The sequence below is a fragment of the Coturnix japonica genome, chromosome 1 (genome assembly GCF_054131305.1).
Source record: "Coturnix japonica strain WE chromosome 1, WE-NBRP24, whole genome shotgun sequence".
In the NCBI taxonomy this organism is placed as follows: domain Eukaryota; kingdom Metazoa; phylum Chordata; class Aves; order Galliformes; family Phasianidae; genus Coturnix; species Coturnix japonica.
The window spans coordinates 11016272-11042605 of record NC_140663.1 but is presented as its reverse complement, the minus strand read 5'-3'; the positions used below and the strand labels follow the sequence as shown (position 1 = coordinate 11042605).

The window sequence follows — 26334 nt, the reverse complement described above, 5'->3', positions numbered from 1 at the left end:
GCAGAAGCAAATAAAGATAAGTTTCATTCATTAGGATTTCTAGAAGGAAGCATCAGCAGTTCTGAAGGAAATTCTGCCATTATGCTCCTGACAGTTGTTTTATTTATTTTACTTCTGAACTCCTTTAATCTAGTAAAAACAATCAAATTGGCAAGTGTTATTAATGTGCCATGGGCAACTAAATGAGTAGAGTGAAAGTAGTAAGTGCTGTGTATGCATTAGTTGTCTTGTTCAGTTTTTAGGTCTCTATCACAACCTTCCTTACACAGTTGTTAAGTGATCATATGCTTATCCATGTAATTTAGATTGCCCTCTCTTTTAGGGGAAGGGCTATTCCCTTCCTTCTGTGTGTGTTGAGGGCAGGCCTTAGGTCTTAAACATTACTGAAATGTATTAGTTTTAAGCAGGTAGTCTCAGTGTTATCAGTTTCGATGTCTAAAGTGGCGGACTGGAAAACATCAGTCTCCCGAGGGGTAATTAACTTAGTTAAAGCCATACTGCTTTAAAGAACATATGCGCTACTTTCATCTCTTATTTAGTTACAATTCTGAACTTGTAAATTTTAAACAAACTTGTCTTTCATTAACTTCCTCCTTATGCAGTCGTGTAAGTTCTGGCTGGTTTTGTTTATTTTTCCAAGGTCAGTGCTCAGTGCTGTTCTCTCAGTTTTCCATCTTGCCGCATTCGTGTAGCGAGTCTGTCTTATTGCCTTGTCATTCTTACTGGCTCATGAGGATGACATCTGCTTTTTGTTTTTATCTAAAAACACACAGATGTTTTGTACCCTTTGTGATCGCAGGAAGAGCAGCTTCTGCATGGATCAGTGAGATTAAGAGCAGTGCTTGTTTTGGTTCTGGAGAGGTACTGACTGTCACTCCGTTGTGCAGCAGGACTGCAACAGGAACAAGTGGCTGAAACTTCTTATTTTAGACAAAGCTAAGCAAGGAGAGTCAATATGAAGCTGAAAAATGAAGTGACACGTGACTTGACATGGCCTACTCTATGTGCTTTCATTGAGGATGGGCTGTGAGCAGTGATAGCAGAGATGTGCTGTGTGTCTTATCTGCTGTTGGGTGAATAGTGTGGATGAAAAATGAATTTCTTCTGCTGAGCTGGAGAGCTGCAGCTGTAGGTTCTGGTCCCTGCAGTTTTGGCTGCACTTCGGAGCCCAGTAGGAGTGGTTCAAAGCTGCTCACCACCTCTGAGAGCTTTGGGGGGCTTGTTGGCCTGGAATAATGAACTTCTTCCATTGTTTGGTTGCTTTTTTTTTAATAGCTGTTGCCTTTCATTTATGTTAGTCTGGCTTAATTCTTACCAGATACTTCCTCTGATGGTACATGATAGACACAGCTGTGTGGGTTCCCATTTTGGAGGATGTTACGTGGCTTTCCTGTCCATAAGTGCTCAAAGGACTCAGCAGTGTATATTATACATCATGCTGAAGTGACTGATTGCTATGGGAGCTGTGCAGCTCCTGAGAAGCATGAGTGGTCTTCCACTCTGTCCTGAATGTTTCGCTTCTTGTTGGACTGTATTTGACTTTCTAATGTATAACCCTGTGATGGAATAGTGTCTTTCCCCCAAGGCACTTGGTGTCCTGGTAGCATGTATGGCACTTGCATGTAGCATCCTACTTGTACAGATGTTCTTAGGTCCGTTGCCCACTGTTTGCACGGCCTTACTGAGCGGAACTGAATAATTAACAGAACCAGCTCGACAAACAAACCCAAGTGATGGGCACAGGGTGCTGCACTTCGATGGGGGACATCTGGGGGTTGTAAGGTGATGACAGGCTGCTGCGTTGGGAAATATATTAGGGTTTGCATTTCTGCAGTGCTCAGCTTCTTTTTACTGCCTTTCTGTGTGTAGAAATCAATTTTAAAGCTTTTATTTTCTACTTCAGTCTTTATCTTCCTGCGTGGAAAACAGAATTGCGAGTTGTAGCTGTGCTTTCTTCGTTAGTTACTGCCTCCTACCTCTCATATATTCTGATCTTTTTAGCAAGTAGGTAATTGTTAATTGAAATGAATACAGCTGTCCAGAAGGAGTACTCAGTGGGATCATTTAATTCAAAAGAAAGCTGGAAAATGAAAACCTATTCCAGAGGGAAGGATCTATGTAGGTTAGCTTATCTGCTTCAAGAAGCTGGGAATTCCTGCAGAAATGAATTCATTATAAACTGCCTCCAGGGCAGCACCCCTATTGCACAGACTGCGAAAGGAAGGAAATAATCTCTTAGATACGGTGAGCCTCCCCAGATCACTGACTGTTTTGTCATTTGCCTTTTCTCTGAGACTTCCATTTTTAGCAGTGCAACAACCAACAACGTACCTTTGTGTGTTACTTTTTTAATGACCAAGCTAAGGTGTAAAACTAATTTTGTTTCCTGTGAGGTAGCATCAACATAACCGTGTGGAAACGGTAATGGTTGTTTTTAGGCACATGGAAGGGTCTTGTGAAGTGCTTCAGGCACTCACTGGAGTTGATTGTTCATGAAGAAATGGTCTTTTTTTTTATGGACACTGTACTTTTCTGTTCCTTCCAGTTCATGCAGTGTAGGCCCAGAAGGGAAATGTTACTTGGTGCAGTGTGTTTTCCAAACTCATTGCTCAGGGTACGTTGTCCTTAAGCTGGACAAAAGTTGCTCACAAATCTGCATTCTCAACGTTTTTATATTTTCCTTTACTAATGGAGGAAGTTTTTCAAAGGCTCTTCCACAGAATTACCATAAAATTGCCCTGCTGTTCCAGAGAAACATTGCACCGGTTGCTTCTTAAACTGGTGCCAGATACTTTTTAAACATTTTAATTAAGATGATGAAATTTAACCTTTAAATGATCTTTTAAAACTTACTTACAGTGAAAGAGCAGCCTGCAAGTTGCTTAGAACTTCAACTTACTGTTTTTCTATCTGGAAAGAACAGATAGAAACCTGAACACATCAAACTATGGCTGAGAGAAGCCTACCTACTTATATATACCTACCTATATATATATATATATATATATATATATATATATATATATATTTACTGATCTAATGAATCTGTAGCCTGTAAATAAATGATTTGAATCAAGAGACCATTAACAGTGTCATTTATAGGCTGCCATTTCCTAAAGGGAAATATTTAATGCCAATATTGCTCACTAGTTGCAGTGGTGGTGAGTTCCACTACAGAGCGCCCTGAAAGAGAGCAGTGTACATTATTAAACATGATGGTGCTTTTGGTGCAAAGCTGTAGCAGCACTTAAAAAAGCACTGTGCTGTTTAAATGGGTGATTGTGTGAAAATGAAGCCAGCATCCTGTTTGTACAGTCTTATAGCATACATAATAGGCTTCCCTTCCTGTATTCATAGAAAAAAATGTTCCGTGTCTGGTAAGGTAAGGCTGTGTGACCATCCAGTGAAAAATGTGTGTGATTAAAGAAATTCTTGGTGATTATTATGTTTTTAGCTCATAGAGGTGAAGAGAACTTCCAGAGGTTAAATGTACATCAACCAGGATGTGCTTGGGATTGAGGAAAAATAGTAGGCTAGTAAAAAAGACAGTTCAGTCAGGGATATAACGTAGTGATGAACTGGTGTATTTCAGAGATACCGATGGTGCTTTGGAGTTAAATAGGAACATGGATTTAGTCTGGTAGGAGGATCTTGTAGGGCACATCAGGACCCACTGGAGCTAGTTTGAGAAAGCAGACGCAGAAGTGAGATCCTCCTATTCTCCCATTTCATTGCCGAGTCCTTTAGGTGTCGTGGGCTCAGTGAAGTAGTTGCTGCTTAAAAATCTCCAGAACCTGGTCCCGAAGAGGTGAGTTCACTGGATATTGCTCACTGTGTATTTTCCAGCTGCTGTTCCTTGCAGCCTGTTCCAAGAGGAGCGACAGTCACAGAATAGACAATATTTACTTTAAAGGCCTCTGATTTTATTTTTTTTTCCTTTCCCTGTTAACATAACAGATTCCTGCTCGTGTGGTTCTGGAATTTAATGTTGACAGGCAGCAACTGAAAACATGAAACTCTCTCTTCATAGGAATTCATCTTGCTGCTTTTATATCCTTGTACTGAAGATTTGTTTGGAGAGATCACAACTCTTCGCTTCCTGTGTTAGGTCAGCTTAATGTGTATACAAGTGTCATACTGAGTGGAAAGTATAGCAAACCTTTAAGCTTGTGAACTGGGCCTGAGAATGCATCCAGAAGGAGCTGTGTGTGTGGGGGGACCTTCAATGCGAGGTGTGTGTGTTCAAGTAAGTGTCCTGCAGAAATCTCCCCCAGCACTTTGCAAGCTAGAAGAACCACATGTGCCTGTGGGCTTCCTCCTGCACTCGTCTGTTGCTGTCTCTTGATTGGTCTTGAAGCTGTTGGATCTGTCTTCTGAGCGCTGCATAAACACTGCAGCCTTTAGGAATTCTCCATTTGTCAGCTAGTAGTTGAATTATCCCCCTCGAGTGTGTAGTTTTCCGCTGGGCTTAGTACTTGTTTCAGATCTTATGCAAATTGCAACATGTGTATTTGATTGAGCACATATCAACAGCGATCCGTCTTGGATGTTTTATTTCCAGTCTGCTTCTGAATGCTTCTTTTTTTCCTCCCTTTTTACTACTATTCTCCTTGACGCTTCTGGAATGGTTTCCTTGTTTTTAAACCATCAGCTTTTACTCCTTTGGGAATGCTGATGACACTGTGCTGAGCGGAAGGAGGGAGTGGAAAATCATGTGGACAATGTGTCCGTCGTCATCTTTATATTTCCATAGTTGGGAAACTTCAGAACAAGCATTAGGTTTATACAAATTATTATGGATCGAATGAACTGAAGGCAGGTGATTGTAGTGTAGTTTGGTACTTTTTATGCCCTCCTTGATTGGCGTTGGAAGTAGTCTTGGTAAGAATCATCATGCGTGCTGCTCCTTACAAACTGCCACATTCATTTCACTAGGATTAATGTTCCAGGGTAAGTATTGGGCCAGGTAATATTGCTTACGAATCTGTCTCTGCAAACAGAGTAAATGCAGTCTCAAACCATAGAACTATGGAATGGTTTGGGTTGGAAGGGACCTTTAAGATGATGTAGTTCCAACCCTCTGCTATAGGGAGGGACACCTCCCTCTAGGCCAGGTTGCTCAAAGCCCCATCCAGCCTGGCTTTGAATGCTTCCCCTTGATGCTTATTACAGAGGTTCCTGGAGATCAAAGACCTACTTTGAGGACCTTGGAATATGTTAAGTCCTGACAACTGCAAGGATGCAGTCAATACAGAGAGAACAGCAGTGCAGTTTGCACTGGGATCGTGATGCAGTTTGGAACATAGTGCTTCCTTGGCCATACTTGGCCTTTCCCTCATGAGAGTCCGTTCCCTATAATGTGTGCCGTTAGGGTTAGGATCCTATAATGTGTGCTGGAGGAGACACCTGTGTCCTGATGAGACAGCGTGGTACTTCAGTGCTCCTACCAATGGATTCTCGTTGTCTGTAGAGTGTGTCTGTAGTTTGCATTTTAAAGTCAGAAGGCAGTAATGCTGCATGGCTCTTCCTATTACTTGTCATGCCCTTGCTGTCTCTTAAGGACAAATGTGTATTCCTGTCTGGACTCATTAGCATTCACAGCCATTCTTGTTGCTCACTGGAATACTGATGTGCAATGCTAGAAACAGAGTGAAGGGAAGAAGCCTTCAAGGGGAGGCATCACGCAAGGGTTAAAGGTGCCAAAGCTTTAAGAAAATTCCTACAAGTGAAACTAAAGCAGGTTGTCACTCTGAAGAGCAATGACCAGAGGTTTCCAACCTGCTTTTCCATTACCTTAAAGTGTAGTTAAGCGCCCATTCTCTAATTCGAAAGCTGTGAGCTTGGTAAGGTGCTATAAGCTATAACCGTTCTTGAGGGAGGTGAAAAACTGTTTTGATGGAGAAATAAGCAGTGAGAAGTTTCAGGAGGAAGATGCTCAGAAGCAGGAGGTTCCCTGGGGGGTGACACAGCGTTGCAGTGAGCTCGGCCAGGAGGGTGTGTGCAGGTTAACGAGGTTAACGGGCTGCCATCCCTCTGGCTGCGGGGAGGGCACGGCGTGCAACGCTGAGTGAAAGAGGCAGCGAAAATGAACGAGCTCTGTTTATGCCAGGAATTGTCACCAGGGATTTACCATCAAATAAGGCACAGCTCCGGTTTCTGCAGACACCGAGCTTTGTAATGCTAATCTCCCCCGTGTCTCTTCTGATTTGTTGGCAGTCAGAGTTGCTCACCAAGACACCTTGTTAATTCTGTCTTTGTCTTCTGTTTCTCCAGTACCAGAATGTGAATTTTACCTCAACTGTAGCACAGTCTCAGAATTTATTGAAGTGTGTCTGTAAACAGGGAAGAGCCATTTAGCACTGAGCAACTTTCCTGTTCCTAGATGGGCAATTGTGGGCTGCAGCCAGTGTCAGTAATGAGTTACTGTAAAGACAGCCTTGGGTCTGATATGGGGAAGGAATTGCAATAAAGGAGATTAGTGGCTTTGGAAAAAGAAGATGAAAGAAAAGAGAAGTGAAAGAAAAGTCTAAGAAAATGTTTAAATTGTCTGGGATGACTGTGAAGTGATTGATATGAAAACAATAAATTGATTGTGTAAGAAGCTGTTGTCACTTGTGTTAACTGTTCCTTCCCAGACAGGAAAAGCAGTCAGACGCTCTTTGTCTGCAGCTGATGGGGATGGAGCTCCATCCTAATGGCAGTTCATTGATTGCACAAAGGGGCTGGCAGTCTTGAAGAAGCTGCGTGGCTCATTCCAAGCTTTAACACCTCCAGAACTGCTGTAGTAGGATATTCCTCTGTCCACGTTTTAGAATCATGTTGATCATCAAAAACTGTTCTTCCCTGGGTTCCATGCATTACCTCCCCTACTGTTACCAAGGAGAAATGTGGATGAGTGCAGGTTGTTCACTTCCAGCTGTAGCCAGAGAAAACTTGGCCTAAGTCTGAACTGAGCCATAAGAACTGCACACAAAATACTCTCTTTTAGGTGTTACAGCTGTGATTTGCCTTTGAAATGTGAAGGCCTAGAATCTACTTTTGCTGTCTTGTGTCTTTGTTAATGTCCAAAGAATCTGAAGGGTTGTATCAAATCCCATTAATCCGTTAGCATTTGTGATCCACAGGGTTTTCATAGCATCAAAATATTTAATATGGAATTATTAATTCTAATTTACTAATTATTGAACCAGAAAGGAAATAGATGCAGGTAAAGCATAAAACTTGCAGGAAACCTTGCTGGAGTTGGGGCTTGGTTGGGATGCTCTCCTTATTGCTGTTGCTTTCATGGGCCACTTGTTCATTTAAATTATCAAAATAATTAACTTTGGACAAAGACAGAACAGCAAGCAGAGTATTTTTGTCATATGTATGTGCACAAGGGAAGAAAAGCCTGACATTATTTCCTTACTGAGCACAGTTGAGTGGTTTCTTTGGATTCTCAGCCAGTTTCACAGAGCTGAAGATTCCTTTTTATATTGGCGTTCTTCTGGGCTCACATACAGTCCATATGAGTACTTAGGGTTAGTGCAAACTCATAGGAGCACTCATTCACCTGTCTCTTCCTGCAGCAGGTACATGTGTCTGAACTTTGACTTCAGTTCTCTCCCTCTGTAAGTGTGGTGTTTCTATGTCTATGTTTCTTTCTTTCTGTCTTTCGTCCAAAAGTGTTTTGTGTGCTGGTTTAAGTTTCGTTAACAGGGTTTGGAAGCAGAAGTGTCTTTGTCTTTCAGCCTTTTTATCACCAATTCTCAGTGCCTTAATATCTGTTGATATGTGCTGTACGTTTCCTCTATTGTGTTCTCTGGAGCAGCTCACGATCTTCAGACTTTCCTCATAGTCCTAGTGATTGGAAGGGACCATTGGAGATATCTAGTCCAGCTCTAGTCTCAGCAGGATCCTGAGATAGGTCGCACAGGAAAATGTCCAGCTGGGTTTTGAATATCTCCATGGAAGAGGATTGCACAGCCTCTCTGATCAGTGTGTTTCATTGCTCTGACATCCTCTCAGCCAAGAAGTTTTTCATTACGTTTGTATGGATCTTACTGTGTTGCAGATTTTGCCTTTTGCATTGTGTTCTGTTACTGCACATCACTGAGAAGAGCCTGTCCTCATCCACTTGTCTCCTGCCCTTTAGCTATTTATAAGCACCGATGAGATCTATCCCTACCCATAGCCTTCTCTTCTCCAGGCTGAACAGCCCCAGGTCTCAGCCTCACCAGGACAGGGTGGAGGTGGAGGATCACCTCCATTGACCTGCTGGCCATGCTCCTTCATGTGCATCCCAGGACAACAGAACCCTTGCAGAATTGCTCTTTGAAACTACTTAACACAGTACCTCAGCACACATAGCTGTGTCAGGGAATAGATACGTTCTTTGGAAAGCAATGATTTGGAGTCTGTCTCAATGGTTTTGAGACTTAGGTTGTGCAGCGAGAAGCTCTGCAGAGACAATTCTCAGTAATTCTCAGTTAATGGTTCCATTTCAGTGTGTACTATTTCAATAATCCAATTGAGTTGATAGAACAAAACTGGTTTGTAGGAGTAAGTGCTTATTTGGCTGAACCTTGGGACCAGGGCTGTGTCAGTGTTCTGTGTCTCACAGCCACAAATATTACTTTTGCTGCTATTGCTTCTGTGGGGGCACAGGTCACCGTAGGGGATGCTTTGTAAGGATTTTCTCCTTAACAGTTGAGCTGATGAGCAGGAGCTGTAGGTTGCCTTCTTTTCATTGGCTTCCAGTGTTTCCTCTGCCCAAGAGGACACTGACATCTAGTGGATGGGTTCCATATGCACGGTGCAAGCTGACTGCTGTTCTGTGGCTATCTGTTCTGTTAGGCTCTTGCCTAAATTATGCTTTTGTTCAGATCTTTAGGGTTTTTCTCAAAGGGGAATTAAAACCAAACAAAAAACAACAAGAAAGCAACCTGGCCAATGTCAGGTAATTTCCTTTGGGGCTTGAGATTTAGGGGTTGCACTGTCATACCAGTTGTTGCTTGTTGGGAGCGTTTTGTTCAGCCCCGCTGAGTGCATGTAGGTGTTTGTAATGAAGTGATTTTAGACACTGAGTTCCTCATTCATCCTCCCAGTCTATGAAGAGCAGCTGTTACCTGCACTGTGAGGAGAGGCAGATGGGACAGTTTTAGTCCCTCTGAGCTGCCTTCAGGTCAGGTCCTCTCCTTTTGATGAAGCTCAAGGCCTAATGACACACAGTAATAGTTCTCTGCAGCTTGTCCCACGCATCTGGTGGCTTAATTGGGAACTGGGTGGCAGGACAAGTTTTAGCAGAAGCACGTTTTCTCCTGAAACGTTCCTAAGCATTTAGGAAGCTTTCATTTTAATGTTAATATTGCTTAAAGATAAAAACAAAATACTTCAGGTAAATTAATAAGATCCACCTTTAACGATGGAAATAAACGCAGCTTGGAAATGGATAGTTCAATGGCCAGGTGTGATACCTTGTGCTGCTATTGAGCCGTTGTCTGTGAGCAGGTGGCCCTTCTGCTGTGGGTTATTGTTTCACCTCGGGGGGTTTAAGTCATTCTGCACAAGCTTTCTAGCTTTGTCATCAAAAAGTCTATTAGCATCGTCTGCTATTAGTGATAAGTCATTCATGAAGCCGTGTGACAGGACTAACACAGAGCTGTGTGTGTTGTAGTTTTGTGATTATTATTATTTTGTTGTAAAGAAGCTCTGCTGGTGAAATCATTTCCATCAAACAATTTGTTTGGGGTTTTTTCCAGTGTTTCTCTTCTTAAAAACAGGCTGAAGAGCCCCTGGTCTCGCCTGAATCCTTATGAAAATTCACACGCTCTCTTTGCAATTGGCACCGAGTCAAATACTTTGGAGCTCAGATGAGAACAGCTTCCTTTCCCAAGAAAGGAAATGGGCTCTTCTTGCTGTGTCACTTACTCCAGAGTTGAGAACTGCAGATAAGAATCTTGAGGTTAGATCTGAAAATATTCCTGTACGTTTCTGAAATTCCTAGAAGTAAACCTGTCATCCCGAACCTGCCTGTGCTGAATGAAGTTGTTTGTATCCCAGATAGAGGCTTTGGCTGTTATTTACCAAACAGGTGATCTTGTTCTACCTTCTGGATTGTAAACACGCAGCTCTGGAAAGCAATAACAATTGAGGTTTACTTGAAAAACATGATCGGCACCTTGACTGACAGGGCACTTGTTTGAACCGGGTTCATTTTACTTGTTGCCTTGAGTAGCTTTATGTTTTTTGAAACTTGGTTCTGTAGAAGGGCAGTGTTTGACAAAGGAGTGGTGTAAGAGGCCGCCTGCAGCTTATGGGTATGGGGGGAGGCTTGTAGAACTCTTTGCAATTGGGTGTATGCCTCGTGTGGTGTCTGCAACACGGAAGAATTTCTGAGATATCCTATTAATTATATTAAAGTCAACCTGCAAATTCTTTAACTTTGGACTTGCATTTATACACATAGGGCAATATAATATAAAATCATTGACTCATTATGTAGTTGTTTTTCTACTCGAGGTTGCTGCTCTGCTTTCATGTGAGTAGTTTCTTTACGGCTTTCTGCTCTGAGAATGGCGTTGGCTCCTAAACACCCTGTTCTTGCTGCATAGTCTGGTGGAAAAGAGAGCTTTTTCCAGCAGATAGGGATGGAGTTCTTAACTAGAAATGGGAAGGTACAACAGATATCCACAACTAGGATGCAAAGTTTCTTTGCCTATCGGTAAGTGCCGTGGTAGTGATTAGCTATAGCTGTTGTGGTTGAAGTCTTAGTACAAGTTTGTGTCTTTAATGAAACTACTTCTTTCTGGCTCTTAAAATGCTATTGAACTCCGTCATAAATGGTCTCTTTATAAGTCGCACATTCCTTGGCTTCCAAACACAGCCTTGAAGAAGGGGTGAAAATAGTTCTAAGCGTGTTTTCTGCAGTTAATAGAAATGTATTTTCTACTTGATACCTTTATTTCCCCCTCCATCTCCTCTCTTCCTTTTTTTTTTTTTTTTTGGCTTTTCATGCCAACTACAGACTTAAGTAAACTCAGCTGTAATATATATGTTACTGCATGGATGTGCTGATGTTGGAAGGGTGGTTCTGTGCTTAAGTCTGGGAATGTTATTGAGTTAGTTTGGTTTTTTTTTTTGGGGGGGGAGGAAGGAAACAGTCCTTAAAACCTTGTGGCTGCTATACTTGCCAATTGCAAACTAACCCAACTAGTGAAAGGTATCCTTATCTTGCCTGCTGAGTAATAGGGGTTCTAAAGAACTTCCAAAGGACTCAGCAGATGGTGTATTTTTGTATAAGTTCAAGCCTGTTTCTGGGAAAAAGAGAAATTAATTGTTAGACTTCTGGTGAGAGAGGAAGCCAATGCCCTTTTATTGCTCGCATATCTAATGTCAGCGTGTTTCACACTGAGCTCATGTCATCACATAGTAATTCGTCTGTGATTGAAGTTGAGTCACAGTTACTGAAGAATGTCACATAAATAAAAGGAGTAGCAAGCTTGAGTTCAACAGATGTTTCAGGAAGGTAATTTGGCCCTCAAGCTGGATTGTAGTTGCAATGCTTCTTGAGCATATACAGCTATGCTTTATACTGGAGGGTTTGTTAGGCTCTGGCTTTTCAGGATCAAGTAGTTCTCAGTGAGTTGCTGGGCAGTGCCTGTCTCAGCTCCATGGGCAAGAAGCAGCTGATAAGAGCCATAACAACCACAGCTGACTGTGCTGCAGGGGCAACTGGGGACAGGATGTAATACAGCTCAGCAGCGTGGTAAAGGCAGTTTGCAGTTGGAGACTGACTTTTATGTGAACCCTGTCCAAATATTTGACTGAAGATCTTTGGAATTTGATGCCTCATTCTGCATACAGTGAAGCCAACAGCAAGGGAGTGGTAAAGGATGTTGGGAAGAAGTTTTAACAGCAAGCGATTGTTTAGCCGTGTTAATTCTCCCTGAAAAAGTTCACAAACTAAATGTTCTCCAAAGAAGGAGGTTCAGGTGATACCTACTTAGTTCCTAAAGCTTCTAATTTGTCTGGGCTGTACTGTATCTGTATTGTCTGTTGGAGCTCATGCTTGCGGTGCTTTTTGCTGTTTGGGGATGTAATGTGCGGTAAGGCAGAAACACTGAAATGAAGGAGCTGTGGAATTGCTGCCAGTGGTTACTGGCTGTGCCTCTTGTACAGCTCTGAAGCTTGGGTTCATTTCAGATGCCTGAGCTGGAGTGAAGCCTCCTGCCTTTGGGGTGTTCTTTGTGGGGAAATTCTGAAGTCATGCTTAGGTGCTTCCTTCTGTGCTTCCATGGCTTGTTTGTGGTAATGCTGCTACTCTGGCATATGTTTTTATTCCATCGTACCCATCAGGTTTGACTCCCCATCAAACTTTAAGCGTGATGTGAGAGAAGTAGGTGGGACAAGTCTCTGCTTTGATTTCTGTTTCTGCTGAAGGACACGTTCCTTAGAAGTGGTCACACAATTCAGGTATGATACTGACAGTGTCAGCATCATGTTCAGGACTGTCAGTATCAGACTTCAGAGCTAGGTCTGTCTGGGTGCTGCTCTGTGCTGTGCTCTCCTCTCCTGGCTGAGGGAAGAAAAAAGGGAGGCATTGAAGACAATGCTTACCTCTGCTTATAGTCACTTTGGGGTTTAGAAATGAGCAAAACTGCTCCACTTCTGGTATAGGAGTGGAAAGCTCACCCCACTTCTCTGAGGTTTGCTTTGGGCCCAGCTTCTCAGCAGACCCTCCTCTCTGTTGGTGCTGCGTTCTTCTCTTTGCTGTTGGTGACTGAGATGAGGACATTGTTGAAACTGCTGTATAAATCTGTGTATTTATGGGTACGTCTCTGCTTAATGCCAGTGAAACCACTTGCAGTTATGTCGTATGAACAGCTGAAATCACTGGGACCATAACAAGACTGAGCTCTTGGTTCTGGATGCCATACAGCAAGATACTTGCACCATGATTCAGGGTTTTGGGTACATTCCCAGCTGACCTGTGGTTGTGCTGCTGAATCCTGCAGTGGTTCTGAGGGCTCTGTAAATGCCTTTGCTGAGTGCTCATGCAGATGACATCTTGCAGAACAGCTACAATAAGCAGCCTGTCCTGCTTCCCCCCCCCATAGTGTGCCTGAACCTTTTCTGTAGGAAGCTGCTGAAGGTGGGAGAGTTATTTCTCTTTGTACCCTTGTTGTGCTGTGGTACAGGGCTTCCTGCTGCTGAGGAAGTATGCACGTAATGAGAATTGAGCAGTTAGCCAATTCTTTTTGCCAGTTATTTATAGGTATCTTAACGATAAGACCTTATATTCCTTGCTCAGAACTGAACGCTGATTCAGCTGAAATAGACTGAAATGCCTGTCGGTTTCTTGAACAAATCAGCTGAGCTGTTGGGATGCTGGCTGTAAAACTGGGTAGCACTGATAGAGTTGGCATCTGCAGTCTCCCAAAGAAAAGGCTGCAAAGAAGGTGTGGAGGTGGGAAACCTTTCTTTTCTTCTTTAGCGCAAGATCCGTGTTGTATTCAGTAGGTTGACTTGTGTAGCTACGTAGCAAGTTTTAAAGTTCTCACAAAAGAGGAAGTCGTCATTTGTTTGTGCTAACGGGAATGTGAGTTCTTTTAAAAGCTTGCAGAAGGTTACATGGAGGACAACTCCAGCCCTTACTGTCTTGACTCAAAAACTGAACTGCTTGTGGAAAAGGAATTGGTGAGAAGATTGGTATGAAAAGCTGACATACGGAGATGGCGTATGTTGTATGTTACAGTGAGCTCAGTTTTGAACTGTATTTAGTAGCTGTTTTCAGTAAGAAGCTCTTGGCTCTTCTTGCTGCCCTGCTGATAGATCCCATTGTAGCACTTAATCAACTGGAGTGCTATAAAAACCTTCTCTTCGAAATTACTCACCGTAGCTTTCTGTAGGAACACGGTACCTTTGTAATCACACAGAGAGGTGAGATGGATAAAAGCTGCGTGTGTTCAAAGGAAGACTTGAGGGGAAACTCAAGGTTAGATGAGAAGTTTTTAATACACTTCTGCTGTCAGTGCACACACTTAAACTGAAACCTGAAGGCTAAAGGAATAAGAGGATAGCAGCAAATCCAGTCACCTGGAAGTTATGCACTTAAGCAGGAGGGTTCTCTGGGTATCAGTTTTGTTTCCTGGTATGTTTTTATTTTGTTTCCTTATTCCGTTTGTGTTTGTTTTCAAGAACTGAAAATCTTGGGGCCCATTGGACAAATGTGAGGCTTATTTCTGTTAGGAATTATTTCTGTTAGGAATTATTGCTGACCCCCTTTGTACTGTCAAGCAGCATGTTTTCTGTGGGATGTGCTAACTATAAATGCTTTCTCTGTTTTTGTATTGAGGTGTGTTTCCTAGACTTCTAACCAAAAGTCAGACTATGTCTTCATCACATATTTTCATATTGATGGAAATGTTCACATTAATGAAATCACAGAATCACAGGGGTTGGAAGGGACCTTGTGAGATGATTGAGTCCAGACCCCTGCTAATGCAGGTTCCCTACAATAGCTTGCGCTGGTGGGCATCCAGATGGTTCTTGAATATCTCCAGAGAAGGAGACTCCACGGCCACTCTGGGCAACCTGTTCTGGTGCTCCATCACCTTTATCATGAGGAAGTTCTGTGTGTTTGTATGGGACTACCTATATTCCAGTTCTAGGCCATTGCTCCTTGTCCTTGCTGGCCATGCTTTTTATAATGCATCCCAGGATAACATCAGCCTCCTTGGCCAATTGATCACTCACTGTGATTGCTGTTGTTCTGCCAGCTTTGTTGTCCTGCACATTTTCACTTGATGCATTTGTAGCAGTAGATGGTGCTAAGGAAACCACTTTGTTCAGGAGCAGAAAAATCACACCCTCGGTTTGAACATGTGAATGAAAATGCTGCAGAGCTTGTAAAAATATCTTAAATTGTATGTTAGTAACGTAATGCAGGATAGTGGAGTTGAATAGTTCAGTGTTGTGCTTTATCTCCTTTAAGCAGGGGGTTTCCTTGTGTGCACCGTCTACCTTGACTAATGCTTCTTTACTGAATTGAAATCTCTAAATGATGCAGTAACATGAACTCCTCTGGAAAAACAGCCAAGTTAAGATAACACAATGCAATGTGCCACCTGATACTGGAACAGTGCGGATCCCAGTTCACTACCTAATTGTAGAGGGACTTTTATAGGGCTCACACAAGCTTCCTTGAACACACTGGTAGTTTCCAGATGTCTTCCTGCAGTGAGATACAGAAGTCTGAACTCCCAGAAGATTCTCTGTGTCAGTCCCGTCTATTAATCACTTCAGCAGAGTGCCCAGAGTTTAAGTGTCAGTGGGTATTGCCAGAAGGGAGAGCTGAGGTAGGATGGGCTCCTGCAGAAGTTTGGTTCTTCCTATCAGTTTGGCTTGCAATGTGGCTGGAACCACAACACAATCCTGTTTCAGGGCTTCATTTCAGAGAAATGGGTTCAGTCTGAACTATTTCTTGCAGCCAAAGCCATGCGGAAGTGTTGAGATGCAATGAAACTTCTTTTTTTAATAGAATTGGATCATTTTCCTGTCATTGTTTATAGTTAGTGTTTGGGAAAGCTTTTTCCTTGCAGCACAAAGTCTAGAAATTCTCAAATAGTTCTTTGCGAGCTGACAGGAATAACTGGGAAAACACTGACATTTGCCACAAACAGGGACTGGTTTTGTAATGCTCTCAGGACTCGGTGGGAACAGACGTACTCCCAGAAATGCCCCATGTGTCCTGTGCTGGCACTGACAAAAGGCACCAGGTCTGTGTGTGTGTTTGTGCCTTCCTGTGCACAGAGCTGCAGAGGTACCCAGGGCTCCGCTGAGCGTCCAAACTGCAGCTGAGTTCATTCATATCATCTTGCCATGGAGTTTCCCAGAGCTCTGAGTGGTCAGAAAGTGATGTGGGGAGACAGCAGCTAGATTTGGAAGGACTGCAGGCTAAAATACTCGCAGAACCGGGATGGTTTTGGGAGGGTTCCTTACAGGTATATTTTCCAAGGTCTGGCAATTCTATTCTGCTCTAGTAACATGTTTTAAATTCCTAGGAGAGCACAGCTGAACATATAATGCACGTGTTTTTCTTCCCCTGCCTGCCAGTAAGCACAAAGAAATGTTAAGCTTATGCTGGAAAGAGCTGTCTTAGGAAATGAGTGCGTTAATACATCTCTTCAAGCGTGTCCTGGTGTCATTTTATGCTTCGACTTTTAAGAGAATTATTATAGAAGATTTTCTTCAGTGTTCAGATTTTTTGAGTATTTGATACATTGAAGTGAATTCTGAGAAGCAAAATACGTTCTTGTGTGATCAGTGCTGCCCCAGATGTCCATACAGAACCTGTGAAGCCTGTGACTGTTGCTTGTTATCATGTGGCAAATGGGCTGTGGAAGCCTTGGAGCACTCCGGCGGCTGAGTTTAACACTGTTGTGTGCTGTTCCTTAGGTACAGTCAGAACAGCAAATATTTGGTTACTTTTTGTCAATTTTATTCTTAAAGGAAGATGTGAATGAAGGTTTCTGAGGTGCTGGAATAGCTGTTTTGGTGAGCGTGGAAGGGCTGCAGGGCTGCTCTGTGTCCCTGTGTGTGTCCTGGCAGTTCCACTGCCTCACTTAGCCTAAGTGAACGTTGCTTTGTATTGCAGGCAACTCTATGATGAATTAGCATGAAAGGAAACCGTGACGGAGCTCGTTGGATATTTTTCATTGATTTTAACGTAGTCTGAACAAAATTCTTTCTTTCTCTGCCCTGCCATTACCCCGTTCTGTCACCGAGCACATTCCCCTTGCTCTGGTCACTCCAGGCTGTAGCCTAGGAAGCGCTGCATCTCTCGCACCCTGAAGCAGAAGCAGGCAGTGTGTGCTCGCTGCGGTGCCTTTGTGCAGGAGCCTCCTTTTGCATGCAGTGTGAATTCTGCTGCTGTGGTCCAGCACTCCTCCTGGGTCAGTGATTCAAGGCTCAGTTTTCAGAATTCTTTCCTTACTTTTAAGTCAAATCTTCCCTTTCCAAAGCATAAAGTAGGTATTATTCTGTGTAGCTCAGAATACTAAAGAAGCATGAAGGTACTTATTCTTTTTTGGTTGCTCTCATGACTGTGCTTACTTACCCTGCTATTAGCCATGTTACAAAACAGCAGACAAATAGAAAAGAATAAATCCGAACAGGGATACATATTCTGCCACATTTCTTTCCTGATGTTTGCCTCAGAGCTGGCATGTGCTTGTCCTGCTTTCCACTCTGTTTTGCCTGATCCAATGGAAGTATCCCTGACCCATGACAGAGGGCTGGAACTGGGTGCTCTTATGAGGTCCTTTCCAACCCACGTGGTTCTGTGATTCTATGGTTCACCATTCCCCTGTATTCTTTGTCTGTACTGAGTTATAAACTGGGGTTCTCCAATTGTTTACTGTATACATACAAGTGGAGAAGTTGTTTTTAGTGTTGCAGAGGTTGGCATGGTCTGCATGGAATCTTGCCTGCCGCTGTTAATATGCCTTCTCAAGAATCAAGTCTTTCTATTTGCTGTATAATCTTTTCAGGTAATATATTTAGCTCTTGGATCAGCATTTGGTCAGGCTTTCTGTCCCACCTAACATTACAAAAGAAAACAATTTCAGTGTGCTAATTCCATTCCTCTTCCTAGCATTCAGTGGCTTCATTTGCCATCAAATACTGGAAATACTGACCTTTAAAATCCTGTCTTCCTGAAGCCTGTTCTGTGTGCTGCTACCCTGGCAGTGATGATAGTGACTGTTTAGCAACTACCCAGTGTTAACTGGAAGCCACCATTTTCTTTTTGAGACCATTAGGTTCCTTTTTAAATCTGTATGTCAATTCAATATGAGATTGAGGTACTTTTCTTCCTTCTCAGTTTAAGGCTGTAAGTGCATAACTTGAGTGGGATGAATGAATCTGTTTTGCTTTTATTTCCTGCGTTGCAGGAAGGGATAGGCAGGTTTTTATTAATAGAGGCTTTGCTTGTTTTGAATTTGGAGGGTTTGCAATAGATGCAGGGTGAGAAAATTGGACGTAAGGTTGTGAGTTCAGCAAACTTTTTGTCTGTCGCTTCATTGAGAATAGCGTATAGCTGAGCAGCAGGGCCTTCCTTTGAAAGGAGGACCAGAGAAGCCTGGATGAGATTGAAACTCAGTGGGAGTCGAGTGTTAAGAGCTGAGAGCTGCCCAGAGCTGGGTTCTTCCTGCTCAGTTGTCAGCGTGTGAGCTCAGTGGCAAAATAACAGCTGTTCTTAAGCCAGCCTGATCTGTGATGTTCCTGCGTGAATCCTGGGGAATAACACATGTTTGTTTCTCACATGTATTCTTGATAATGCAGCCCTTATTCCTTAACGTGGCAGCGTGCCTTGTCATTACAGTATGGCTGTATGACCATCGTCTAGCAGCTTTTTCACTGTTCCGTATAGAGTGTTTTCAAGTTGGTTGTAAACTGCTGCTGAGCATAAAGTACCTGCCAGGTAATTACGGCTTAAAAATTGGTGAAAACTGTAAAAGGATAGAAGAGGTTTTTTTGGGTGACTATTTATCCATATACATCAATGAAGCTAAGCCATGTCTCTGGTGCCTTGAAAGTGTAACATAAGTGTTTTATTTCAGAGATTAAGAAGATTATCCACAAAATACAGGACGGAGAAGATCTATCCAACAGCCACTGGTGAAAAGGAAGAAAATGTGAAGAAGAACAGATACAAGGATATATTGCCATGTAAGTCTGATTTGTTTGTTAATGGACGATAAAGGATAAGGCTTGTTACTCTGAATGTACTCTAAATTTCATTATTTAGTTAACAACTAAAAACAAAATTGGAGATACTTTGAAGGATCATTTTCATGAAGTTTCTATTTTTAACTTGGCAGGGTGGATATGTATTTATATATGTATATATTTATATATGTATGTATTTTGTTGGGGGAGTTATCACCCAGGTATGCAATATTTGCTGGGTCTCAAGCCATATCAATGGTATAGAACCTTACTGGGTCCTTAACTGTATGCATTTTTAAATGTTCATGATAGAAAACGAATGTCAGCATAAGATCTCGAGATTTTTAAGGAACCCGTGTTTGTGGTTGAAGTAAAATAGATCTGTTCTTGCTGGTTCATACCTCGCAAGCCGTGTCTGAGAGCTGTCAGTGTTGAGTCTCTTCTGTTTGCATTTTGCTGTGGCCCAAGTAAAATGGTTTCATGTTCAAGCATATAAAATGTGACTCAGAGCAGAGTTTTAAATTCTAAAACCAAGTGTGTAGTTAGAACAGATTTTGTTGTGACAGGATGGTGTGTTGCAAGTTCGCTTTGTGTATCTCGTGAGGCCACACATCTCAGCAGTTCTTGCTGTGCTTCTCAATACAAGTAACTGTCAGCAAGATTAAAGGCTGGTCCACTGACAAGTGCCATTTTTCATATCCCAGAAGATTAATGACAAGTCTGTTCCGCTTAGCTCTCTCAGAAGTGTTTGAAGGCTTATAATCCATTTGAAGCTGAAAATGTTCTTAGGCATCATTAGCTTTCAGCTTCAAGATATATTCTAGTAATAAACTCTGCCTTTCACACTGTGATGTACCTGTGGGTTTTGTTTCTCTAGTGATGGAGTTTTTACTGCTTTCCAGAGCTAGGAGCTGTGCTTCCAGAGCTCAGCTTGGCCATAGAGCCTTAGATTGTTTAACAAGGTGGGCAAAATGGCTGCTGCCATGATGAGAAGGGAGGACATGCATGGCACTGGACTCAAAAGCAACAAAGCAATGAAACGTCATTGGGCTTTCTTTTAATTTGTGAGGAAAGGTGTCAAATGGTTACAGTAAGAGAGAGGAAGTTGTTGTTACAGTACCTTTATTCTGCTTTTTCCATGCAGGCTTTATTGATAGTTAGATAAAAATACAAGAAAAAAGTCAGTCGCACTGAGGCTGAATCCATGGGACACAACAGCCGCTATGGCAGTAAGTGGCTGTTGTTAGAGTGGGGGATGAGCTTTAGTACATCTGAAAAAATGAAAACATGAGGCATTAGGATCTGAAAGGATGTACAGATCACAGCGGAGAAAATGAACAGACCTCAAAGCTGGAGGTGAGGAAAATTGAAGGTAAACCTGCAGTTGAAGTGAGAATATCTTTGAATGCTGAAAAGTTCCAGCAATGAAGTTAGGGGAGACCAGACAGAGAAATGAAAGCTAGAAGGTGTTTTTGAGGAAGAATGGGTATGGGTTTTTTTGCTTATTTTCATAAATCCAGAAGGTAGCTTACAAATGCAGCTTAATTGGAGATTTACCCTGTATATCAGGAAAGATTACAGCTAACAGAAAGATCACTACTTCAATACTAACTTGATATGGGCTTCAGCTTAAATGCAGTATGACCGTGTGCACTCTTTTACTAAGCTGTCCTTAATGATGCTCAAATTAACCGTGGTGTTCACTGATTACTTGAAGACACCAATTTGTAATTCTGAGCAGAGCCTTTAAGCTTTGTATAAAGCTTAAAAAAAAAAGCCAAACACACAGTTAATCTCCTGAACCTGGAGCTTGATGTAGAATTTCCTTTGGAGAATTGTGTTTTGGAGCTAAAATGGGAGAAGAGCTGAGCTGTGGCAGCTGAAGGGAGGCTGCAAGTGCTGATATTTGGCAGCTGCTTTAGAATTTTGGATCTCCTGTGCTGGGAAGATAGGAGCCCTCATTAGCCTGCAGTTTTAATTATTTTAATCTATCATTTAAGAATGCTTTTTAGGATTACGTTTGTGACATCAGTGAATATTTATAAAGATTTCATGCTTTTATGCTATACCTATGGTAGTATACTATGGTGTAGTATGTCATAATGGTTTATCTGGGTATTTATTTTAGTGTTGCCTTTGCATTCATTGAGCCCTGTCCCTTTGTAGGAAGCAGCACATACTGACACAAATGTTTCCTGCATGTTTTCAGGGCTCTGGAAAGGAATCCCTTCCCTTGGGCTTTTTGGAAGAGATTGCAGTAGAGAATTAACACAGCACATATTTCTTGAGGGCACTTATTACCAGTGATGTTTTGTACCAACAAAGCATCCCAATATCCCAACTCATATTTCCTCTTTTTTGATAGGCTTGCTCTTTGTTTTTTATTTAATTTAGACTCTTAATAGAGTTTCAGCTGCTTTATGGCTTAGGAATCAACCCTGGGAGCAGGAAGTATTAGAAACTGCTTGGGCAGATGCTGTTTCTGTGCATATTCCTGTTCCCCAGTTTAAATCTATTGGGTACTTTTTTCATTCTTGATTTTGACTTTAATTGTGGTGTTAACTTAAATCGGTCCTTATTGCAGAAACGGTTTGAATGACATGTTGGTTCTTTCTAGGAAGCAGTGATACCAGCCAAGATGTTGTCGGAACAAATTAAGTTGTAAAGGATATTTTTAAAAGATTTCTGAGAATGTTGATCTCCAAAGATGTGTTCTTACAGGAAATGTTCTCCAGCGTGGTCCCTAATGGCCAGTGTGGAAATTCGAAATGTCAAGGCCTTGTAAATGAAGGACTCAGATGCTTCTGGTTTGAGCAGGGATGGGTTCTGTGCCCCAGCCAAGTGCCCAGCCCAGTGTTTGCGGAGCAGAGGTCGGGCTGTGCTGAAACAAGAAGCCGCAGTGCATGTTTTGTACTGTGATAGCTGGTGGACTAAAGCCCTGCCCACGGCTTTTACTAGGCAGTCAGTTGTGCTTTACTCTTTCAGCTTCATGGATACAATAAGCATTCTCTTAATTCAGACTATCATGGTCTGTGATAATGTTGTGTGACTGCCACTTGGCTTATCAATTGAATTTCAAGTTGATTTCATTAACTGATTTGTTTCTGTGATGTAGTTTTGAGGAACACTTTCATTGCTTAATTTGTCTTATTGATATTCTATTTATACGTTCCATATGTACTACTATATATTGATTTGCACATTGTAATTCTTTCCTTTTAAAAATATATTTTCTTCTTTTAGTTGATCACAGCAGAGTTAAACTGACCTTAAAAACTCCCCCCCAAGATTCTGACTACATCAATGCAAACTTTATCAAGGTATGAATTATTATCCTTACAGTTTTAAAATCTGGTCTAAGCTTTCATTTCAGGTGAGTGCAGCTTTAGGGTTTTAGCCTGAAATCAGGATTCAGAGCCGAGAGGAAAAAATGTCTTTTACTGTGGCTTAAATAAATTTACAAATTTATTGTCATTTATGGGGCAGTATTTTAACGTATATTGTTTTAGGTTTAAACATAATATTGAAAAGTCTCATTTTAAGGTGACAGCTGAACTGGAACTTTATACCATAGGAAACTTCAGATAGAAATATTTTTAACAATTGTTACTGTTAGATATTATTACTGCTAGATATTAAGCTGTTTTTAGAACGGAAGTGAGACATGGTGTGTGACAAACTGCATGCTTATATGCACTCTTGCTGTTCATGGCAGAAGTGGAATTGGACCTAACGCTCTTAAGACCAAGACTCTGTAAATGTCTTCAACCTTTTTATATAAACACTTCAGAATCTTTGGTTTATGAAATAATTGTATTCCTTGTATTTTTCAAAAGGAGTGCTAAAGGAATGTTAAAACAGAGAAAGAAGTATTCCAGTGTTGATCATGAAATACGGAATAAACAATGCAGACTTATAGGTACCTTTCAGGACTGCAGCATAGAAAAATGGTTAACTCAATGCTTTCTGTTGCAGTCTCTGCCAGTACAGTAGCTGTTATCTTAGGCCCACTTAGAGTCACTGGCAAAATTATGACTATGTCAACTGGAATTTCACGTTCACTTTCCCTGTTAGATCAAAAATAGAATTCTAATTTTACGTAGTTTTAAATGAAAGATTTTATTCAGTGCAGATGAATTTCCTTTGTAAACATTAACGATTCCTTTGTGCAATCCTAGGGAGTACATGGGCCGAAGGCGTATGTTGCTACCCAGGGACCATTAGCAAATACAGTAATAGATTTCTGGAGGATGATATGGGAATACAATGTGGCTGTAAGTACCTGCTTAAAAACAGGAATTGTGTATTACCCTATTTCATGGTACATTGATTGTATTTTACTTGTGCGAGCCTGCTATTAACAAGAATTTTGAGGGTGATTTAGCAGAAGTTTGTCTTAGAATGCTACTTAAACTACAAAATTAACATCTGTGTGTCATTATTCAATATAATAATGTAATAAAATGTATAAATTTTGATTATGTATGGGTATGTATATATATAATATATATATATATATATATATATATATATATAGACGGGTCAGTGCTTAATTCCATCCCCTGCAGGAGACCTTACCGTTTTGACTCCTAATGTGGGCAGACAATCAGATGCAGAATCAGCATTAGAAACAAAATGAACATCCACCTTTTAGTTATGCTAATTGTGGATACCTTGTTTTACTGTATTTTCTGTATCTCTTCAAACAGTTATTGTCGGGAGTTAACTTCTAACTACTATTCAAGTTGGATTCAACAAAGAAACTGTTGTTTCTGCCATTTTTTTTTCTTTTTTTTTTTTTTTTTTTTTTTACCCAACCCTTTAAATGTATGAGCCCTTTCAGTAGCAGCCAGTTAAGGAGTATCTGTGTTGTCCTAGCTAGAAGCGAGCAGTAAAGTATTTGTGATGTTTCTTTTACCTAAAGCTGGCTAATATTTGTTCTTTTCAGATAATTGTAATGGCCTGTCGAGAATTTGAAATGGGAAGGGTAAGTGTACCAAATACTAAACTAAGCGAGCAGTTACTGTGTAGGACAACATGCCGTAACCTGTAAAGCTGTGTGTGTGAATGTCATAACTAAGTAATCCACCAGGACTGAAGGAAAATACACTTACGCGCAGAAGAAAGAATAAATGAGACTGTTCTTCTTTGTTCATAGTGTTATGTTATTATCTAGGAGTTCTGTCAGAATACGCATTACATCTTTGTATACAGAACTAAACTGATGGTCTGCTTCTGGTCATGTTATTTTGAGTTAAGGAAGTGCATTGTAGTGAGGTATATGCCAACTATCAAAATACCAGTCCCTTCAGAATTTCCTTTCAATTGATACAGCTGTGTAAACAATCCATCTTTTAAATTCTCTTAAACTTCTTAAGACTCAAGAGGAAGAAAAACATTTTGGAATTCTTAACTCTGAACTTGGGCAAAAACTAGATTAGCTCTTGTTGCCTCCTTCTGTACGATGCATGATTGTACGTGTGTAGGCAGTACTGAAATTCCTGTTTTCCACAGGCAGTATTTATTGGTTTAGTTGTTTGTGGGTTTTTTTTTGTATTTGTTATACCAAAACAAAGGACACCTTACTTTCTGAAAAGACAGCTTCAATTGAAATAGAATAGCGAACAAGGCATTAGAAACCGCCATCTTGTCTGCTCTTTCTGTTGTTAACCATCTTTCAGTATCATGTACAAACTAAATTAGGATTCTTTGCTTCAACAGAAAAAATGTGAACGTTACTGGCCATTGTATGGAGAGGCAGCAGTAACTTTTGGACCATTTCGTGTTTCATGTGTAAGTATTCAGCTTTATAAAAGAGTTTTGTAGAATTACTGTTCCATTAGCATACAGTAGGTACTCAACTTGTGTCAGGCCTTGTATTACAAAAGAAACACTCAATTGTTCAATATCAAATTTTAGCAAAGACGCAAAAGAAAATGATGGAAAGTAATATGTGCATCTAAGTTTTACAGGATTTTTTAATTCCTTGTGACTATTTTTTTTTAAGAGGGGAACATGTGCATTGGCTTTGCTTCTTTTTGTGCCATTTCTTTAGTTTTACATCATGTCGTTTTGAATGTCTGTAGCTGATCAGGAATGTAGATAATATTCAAGTAGCTGTTTCTTTCCATCATTGCTTATGCTTTCTAGATGTGTAAAAGAAATGAAAGTAACACCGGGCTGGTTTACTTTTTTTGAGGAACAGGAAGTTAGGTATCATAAATAGAGAGAGTAGAAACTGGACTTTTGCTTCTCCTGGCAGTGTCTGTAGGTTTACAGTGGCATCCTGGCTTGTATCAGAAGTAGCGCTACCAGCAGAAGAAGGGAGTTGATCATCCCTCTGTACTCAGCACTGGTGAGGCCTCACCTTGAGTACTGTGTTTGGTTTTGGGCCCCTTACTACAAGAAAGATACTGAGGCCCTGGGATGTGTCCAGAGAATGTTGGGAGATAGGGAGCACAAGTCTCATGAGGGGCAGCTGAGGAGACTGAGGTTGTTTAGTCTGGAAGAGAGAAGGCTCAGGGGAGACCTTATGGCTCTCTACAACTGCCTGGAAACAGGTTTGGGTGTGGTGGTGTTTGACCTCTTCCCACATAACTAGTGATAGGACTAGAGGGAATGGGCTCAAGTTGCACCAAGTGAGGATTAGATTAGATGTTTAGAAACATTTATTCTCTGAAAGAGTGGTGATGCGCTGAGACAGGCAGCCCAAGGAGGCGGTAGTGTCACTGTCACTGGAGGTGTTCAAGAAATGTTTAGTTGTGGTACTAGGAGACTTGGGTTAGTGGAGAGAGATTAGTGGTAGGTAGATGGTTGGACTAGATGATCTTGGAGAATGAAACAAAAGCATATATGCGGTCTCCTAAAATTCACTGTGGAGAGCTGGAACACGTGCTTTTTAAGGTGTCTATGCTATTACTGATGTTTTAAGTAAAACAATATTGCCTAGTTTAGACAGTATGAGCCTTCTTTGGTGTATCAGCAGTGGATTTGAAAATTCTGACAGGCTAAAAGACTTGTTTTTTTGGCCACAACCAAGATAATGACAAGAACCCGTTCAGATGCCCCTCTCATTGAAAATAGTGGATATCAAAAGACTGAGGAACAGATATCAAAAGACAGATTGATAAGACTTGAAGTTTACACAAGAGAAGTGCTACAGAAGAATAACTGGAAGAGGAAAACTAGATGAACTAAATGTATGGAGAAATAAAGCAAAAGTATTGTAGTGCTTGTACTTACAGTTTCAGGTGCAAGTTATTCACTTGGAAAACCCAGTTCTTATTTTAAGTAAAAGCAAAACCTTTCACAAGTATATTGTTTACAGCAAGCTGCTGTTGGTTTAGAGTCAACATTTTGATTGCCCATCTTTGGGAAAATCACAGATGTGAAAACTGTAAATTAAAATATGAAAACAAACCCTGAGTTTGGATTTCAGTTACGTCCTGTATGTGTACTGTTACATCTCATTGTCTCTTTTTTCTATTCATTCCTGTTTTATCTTATTTAGGAAGCTGAGCAAGCAAGAACAGATTACTTCATTAGAACATTATTACTTGAATTTCAGAATGTAAGTACATGAGGAATTCTGGTTTTATCTGTGAATTAGTGTTGCCTAGAAAG

General features: G+C 41.2%; 1 protein-coding gene across 6 annotated transcripts in view; it reads left to right on the top strand.

Moving 5' to 3' along the window:
• PTPN12 (protein tyrosine phosphatase non-receptor type 12) overlaps positions 1-26334 on the top strand; it is a 57938-nt gene that overhangs the window by 6781 nt on the left and 24823 nt on the right. For 3 of the 6 annotated variants that reach the window (XM_085513062.1, XM_015882843.3, XM_085513077.1), the window contains 6 exons: positions 18603-18711; positions 21955-22031; positions 22890-22985; positions 23660-23698; positions 24433-24504; positions 26222-26281. In XM_085513062.1, the coding sequence (XP_085369188.1) occupies positions 18603-18711; positions 21955-22031; positions 22890-22985; positions 23660-23698; positions 24433-24504; positions 26222-26281 (453 nt within the window). Of the gene's footprint in view, positions 1-11839; positions 11973-13112; positions 13133-13329; positions 13448-18602; positions 18712-21954; positions 22032-22889; positions 22986-23659; positions 23699-24432; positions 24505-26221; positions 26282-26334 lie in introns of those variants that run through there. The other 3 variants (XM_085513066.1, XM_085513055.1, XM_085513072.1) reach the window with 3 other exon arrangements.